The sequence below is a fragment of the Mastomys coucha genome, unplaced genomic scaffold, assembly GCF_008632895.1.
Source record: "Mastomys coucha isolate ucsf_1 unplaced genomic scaffold, UCSF_Mcou_1 pScaffold8, whole genome shotgun sequence".
NCBI lineage: Eukaryota > Metazoa > Chordata > Mammalia > Rodentia > Muridae > Mastomys > Mastomys coucha.
In genome coordinates this window covers 29,398,739-29,404,327 of record NW_022196914.1, presented here as the reverse complement: position 1 = coordinate 29,404,327, position 5,589 = coordinate 29,398,739, and the positions used below count along the sequence as shown (strand labels likewise).

Below are 5,589 nucleotides of genomic sequence, written 5' to 3'. Positions count from 1 at the left end.
TTGTTTATTTTCTTACGCTTGCCCCGGCCATCTGGTTAACTCTAGTGCTACCTGCCCTTGCTAAATCTCTGTCTGCACTTTTTTAAAAATGAATTTGATGCAGTTCTCAGTATAGCTTTGTAGCAGAATTTGAAGGCAGCTAAGATATATCTTGAATGTCATTTCTCAATCATTGCTTTTTATCTCTGTTCTTTTATTTGTCATAAAATATATGTGTAAAATACTTAGAGAAATTAAGATTGCAAACAAGATGACCAAGGATAGTAAATGAACTTATATGGAAGATTGCTGGTCACACAAGCCTTAAGACATGGTTTTGAACACAAGAATACATGTAAATGTGAAAGATTAGTAGAGGGCCGAGGAGTGTTTAAACAAACACAGGTCAGATCCAGATGAAGCTAAATTATTGAGTACCACTTTGTGCTTCGGATTATTCAGAGAATCTTACAGACTTCTGCTCATCAGGTTCATGTAAAGGCCAAATTCCAAAGTGAGGTACAGTAAAAGAAGTATTTCTGAGACTCACTAAAACAAACTTTCTTACATGTACCAGTAATTTTCAACTCCAATAATCTCATACAAAAACATACAATCCAGTTATGTTTATAAGCAATAAATCTAGATTGGGCAGAACTAGCACTATACTAACTTATTCCCTAGCTATGAGACCCTCGGTTATTTGCAGTTTCTCCTGGTCATGTCGTTCAGCTCCATCTTTGCTTCTTCCTCCTCCTCTCCTATTCTCTCTTCCTCCCTTCTCTCCCTCTCCAAGACCTCCTGTCCCATCTTTCCTCTCCGCTGCCCAATCACAGGCTTTTTCTTTTATTGACCAGTAAATGGAGAGAAGATTCACATGAGATTACCTGAGTACTTGATCGATTGCTCTTCTAGGGGCCGCTCCTCTTGAGGAAGCAGAATTAACATCAAAATTCAAACAACATCAAGACAACCCACAACACTTACATAAGCTAATGGTTGAAAATATGGGCAAAGGATCTGAGATGGATCTGGGAGATCTTTACTAATAAACAACAGAGAGGAGGACTTTAAAATTGTTTGATGATTTAAATAGTCTATGTTTCTCTTGACTAACCTCTGACACGAATGGATTCCAATATTCACATGAAAACTATTTCCTGCAGTGGCTTCTGATCTGTGTATGGTTTGTAGTTGATTTTTAAAAGAGCCATTGCACATGGCATTCACTCCAGAGTGATGGCTCTTAAGCATTGCTGTGATCTCCTGTAAATAATCTGTGATTGTTATCTAAGATTCATGGCATTATCTTCTTTGGGAATTTCAAAAGCTTAGCATAACCTCAGTTATAGAACAATCCTGGCAAGCATGACATATTGGCTGTCAGTCCCTCAGAAGCTGATTCTCCTGTTGTTTGTGCTGAAGCTTACCACATCTTGGAGTGTCTCTTTCTCTTACCATCTTAGTAACTCAGTACACTGACAAATATTCACACAGGGTGTCAATACAAGAGAACAAGGCTCACTTAAGTATGTGCAGTACTGGGTATTAAGCCAAAGCCTTGAGTCCGTTTCTCAAATAGTTCTAAGTTTCACCGGAAATGAAGTAATTATGAATTTTGCCATGAAAATCCTCTTCCCCTTTAAGCTGGGCCACAGAAACTGAGGAAAGCATTCGGCTCATTAGAACTGGACACAGTTCGTGGTCTCCATGTTTCCTAACTAAGTGACATTACTTTGCAGACAGACATATCAGTGCAGAAATCCAGGACCATTTAGTAGTACAACTCGCTCTCCCAGGACTCCTGCAACGCCATCGCACAGACTTGTGGGAAATGTAGTCTGTAACACGGTGACGTCACACATCGGTACTTTGGTAAACAAGAGTTCAGCTTTTGCTAAGCATGTGCGGCTCTTCGCCAAAGATGGGCGACTCTGGTCCTGCTGTGCTCTCCCTTTGGATCTCTGACGTGGAGGTTGGGCCAGGGTTCAGTCACCCCAGGGACTGTGCGGGGTGCATAGGTCCGGAGGGAACACGGACTGGGTGGAATGGAAGTGGGGAGGAGCTGATTTGGAGAAGCTTTCTGGTCAAGGCTGGGGAGAGGGCGCTGCGGTTGGATGGGACTGACCTCTGTGTTAGACTGACAGAATTCAAGGAATGGAGAAGCTTGTAAGTTCCAGGATTGCCTGGGCAGTGTTGGTTGGGTGAAGGTCTTTGCCTGGACATGGTGATTCTGGGCGTTCACTTTCCAGCTTGCTTGTGGACGCATTTGCTCCTTAGCTGGGTCACTCTCACGTGGATGTTACTCTTTTTCTCAGTACGTTTAGAAAAGAGGAGATCTGGTCCTTTCTGTACGGTATGGTCGTCTGTTACGGAGTTCAGGACCACTGAGAAAGATCACCAAACAAAACTAGGAATTAAAAGGTAAAAAAATAAACCAACCAACGAAACAAAACTGCTTTATTTAGAGCCATAGTCTCCTTTGCCAGTTTGAGAACTGCTGCAAAAGGGTCGACAGGGGTTGGAATTCTTCAAGTCAAACAACTCAGTTGTCTCAATTTGAGATTTTCTGCTTCATAAGGCATAATTTTTGTTTGTTTTCTGAGCAAGCAGTAGTTAAGAGAGATTAAAGTAGCAGAATGCATGTCCGGTTACTATTGTTTGGTGTTTATTTTTGTTGCTGTGTTGTACAATGCTTATTTGGAAATGAAGCTAGTTTTTAATCATCGCACATGCAACTACTCTTGTCTTGCTTTGAGGTGACAGAACTTGCTAGGTTCCAGGGTCAGAGTCCTGAAGGGGACATTGATGATGTATGTGATGTTTATCCCACTTTGTTTGAAATGAATTGTGGATTTAAAGAAAATTTACTTGGAATAGGAATTCCTCGTGGAGACTCAATGGAAAGTAGCTTGAAACCCAGGTTTGCTAAAAGGATATTGAGCTGTTTCTCAATGGAGGATCAATTAAAATCTCCTCCAGACAAACTGATAAAAAGTTGGCCTCAGGGTAGTAACCTCAGAGGTTGTAAAGCCTGGGATTGTAAAACCTGTCACAAGATGTTTACAAAGGACACCAGAGGTGCCCTCGTTGTAAGATTGCACACACACTGCCTGTTTCAATTCCTTACCCTTGGTCAAACTCTTCTGTAAATGTACAGTTCTGATTTATGGATTTTGTGAATGAACTGTCTGTCCTGATTGACAAACCTACTGTTGAATGAAATTCACATTAAATTCTCTGGGCTTTCAGATATTGTAGCTTCTTCATTCTCTCCTTTCTGAGAGACTGCAAGTCTGGCCCTGCTGTGAAAATTTTTTTTCCTTCAACATCTCAATGGTAGCTTTTGGTTTTCAACTTCATAACAAAATGTCTACCACTGTGAGCTGAATCCTCACACTAACACTCCCATAGGGAGGCAGAACAATGTCATCACAGGATACTCTGAGCTTTGTATTGATTGTCCTAGCAAGGTTGATCTTACAGTGCTTAGTGAAAAATAATAGAAGCTACCAATCTCCCTGCTCCATCAGAGACCGTGATGCTGAGAGTGTGAACCCTTTCAGAATGGAGACACAAGTCCGTTGAGGCCAAATGTGTGAAGGTCTCTGGAGGGAACACGGCTCTGCTCACCTGACAGGCTGTGTGCATTGATCTCCATTCATAGCCTTGTCTTCTAGGCTTCTGTGTGGTCTGGTATTTCTGTTCAGCCAACTTTGTCACTGAATGTGGTATGCAGGTTCTGTGATGTCCCTGTATAGTCTTTTTTTTTTTTTTTTTCAGTTTTTGGAGACAGGGTTTCTCTGAGTAGCCCTGGCTGTGCTAGAACTTACTTTGTAGACCAGGCTGGCCTCGAACTCAGAAATCCACCTGCCTCTGCCTCCCAAGTGCTGGAATTAAAGGCATGTGCCACCACCGCCCGGCCCCTGTATAGTCTTATAGAACTATTTCTTCAATACTTATACTATGTCATAAACATTGAAAATGGAATTGAGGCGCTGTGGGTCAAGCAGGGCACATTGCAAACTCTTCACCCTGTCCATTGTGTGGTTTGTGTTTCCCCACTTTCAGTCAAACCAATTGAGCTGGAGACTGGCTTATGACATTGAAGTCTATTGATATTTATGTTATTATTAATTGTTTTGATCAACTAACTGTGGAATCATTCATTAGTCTTTATGCCAGGAAATGCTGTCCTTCAGGGATGTGGCCATTGATTTTTCTCCAGAAGAGAGGGAATGCCTGGAGCCTGCTCAGTGGAATCTGTACAGGGATGTGATGCTGGAGAATTACAGCAACCTTGATTTCCTGGGTGAGGATAGCACCTATACTGAATTCTTTTTCACCATCAATGTGTAGCTTCCTCCTTTGGTATAATATCTCACTGAGCTTTCTATTATATCCTTCCTTTTAAGGAAATATTGGGGAGGCTGATAGTAAGAAACTTCTTGCTGTTCTTTCTGTAACTTGTCTGTGTTAGAACTATATTTCCTTCACTCTAGTGGTAATCTTAGAAACTTAAGGAAAATATTTCACAATTCAGTTTTTAGTGTTTTGCCTCTAAATGAAAATCAGAATCTGAAGATTGTAAGCCCCCCTGCAGTATTTTAATATGCCTATAAGAAAACATATAAAGGATTAATCTCTTTTATAATTTCTTTTATTGCATCATTTCTTTTCTTATCAGCAGTACTCTAGATGGAACAAGCCTATTCCTAGGAGAACACTAAAACAATGTTGTTGCTCTTTCCTACAAACAGGTCTTGCTGTTGCTAAACCGTACTTGGTAACGTTTCTGGAGCAAAGCCAAGGGTCTTCAGGTGTGAAAAGCCAAGCAGCAGCCACCATCCCTCCAGGTGTGTAGAAGTGAGTGGGTCAGAGGATAGATGGGACCTCCAAAGATATGAAAGGGAGCCAGGATCTACCGTGAACATTGAAACATTTGTTATGGTAGAAATTGTTTTTAAGGTATAGCCTTTAAAGTCTTCTGCTGTCATGAAAAGACATCTCTGAGACACTTGTGATGGTTCAAGTATCTAAGCTTTGTCCTTGTCCTCTTAGTGAGCTCTGCTCATAAGCAGGCTGACCCAGGAAGAATCCTCCACTCTGAAGGGAGGCATTGGCCCTAGGCTGTTTTGGGTTGGTAGGCTTTTACTTACTGCTTCTATTTCCTTAGAGGTTATTCGTCTATTTAAATTCTTCATATGATGTTGACAGAAGTTTAATGAATTGTATCTATGAAGAAAATTGTCCGTTTCTTTTGGATTTTCCAATTTTATGAAGTACTGGTGTTTGAAGCGTGACCTAGTGATTCTTTGGATTTCTCTGGAGGCTGGTGTTATGTCCTCTTTTTTTTTTTTACTTTTGATTTTGTTAGTTTGGATGTTCTCTCTCTGTCTTTTCCTTAGTTGGATAAGAGTTTGTCCATCTTGTCCATTTTCTCAAAAGCCAACTCCTTGTTTCATTGATTCTTTGTATTGTTTCTTTGTTTCTGTTTTACTGACTCCAGTCTGAAGTTTGATTATTTCCTGCCATTTACTGCTCTTGGGTATGTTTCTGTCCTTTTGTTCTAGAGCTTTCAGCTTTCTACTGTTGCCAGTATGAGATCTT

General features: G+C 40.9%; 1 protein-coding gene across 2 annotated transcripts in view; it reads left to right on the top strand.

Annotated features, from left to right (window-relative positions):
• Positions 1 to 5,589, top strand: part of LOC116083726 (zinc finger protein 58) — a 49,023-nt gene that overhangs the window by 34,848 nt on the left and 8,586 nt on the right. The window contains exons 1-4 of one of the 2 annotated variants that reach the window (XM_031360498.1): positions 1,840 to 1,954; positions 2,298 to 2,403; positions 4,153 to 4,291; positions 4,740 to 4,835. The exons of the other annotated variant lie outside the window; for it this stretch is intronic. Of the exons in view, the coding sequence (XP_031216358.1) occupies positions 4,168 to 4,291; positions 4,740 to 4,835 (220 nt within the window). The 5' untranslated portion in view covers positions 1,840 to 1,954; positions 2,298 to 2,403; positions 4,153 to 4,167. Of the gene's footprint in view, positions 1 to 1,839; positions 1,955 to 2,297; positions 2,404 to 4,152; positions 4,292 to 4,739; positions 4,836 to 5,589 lie in introns of those variants that run through there. 2 annotated transcript variants of the gene reach the window in all.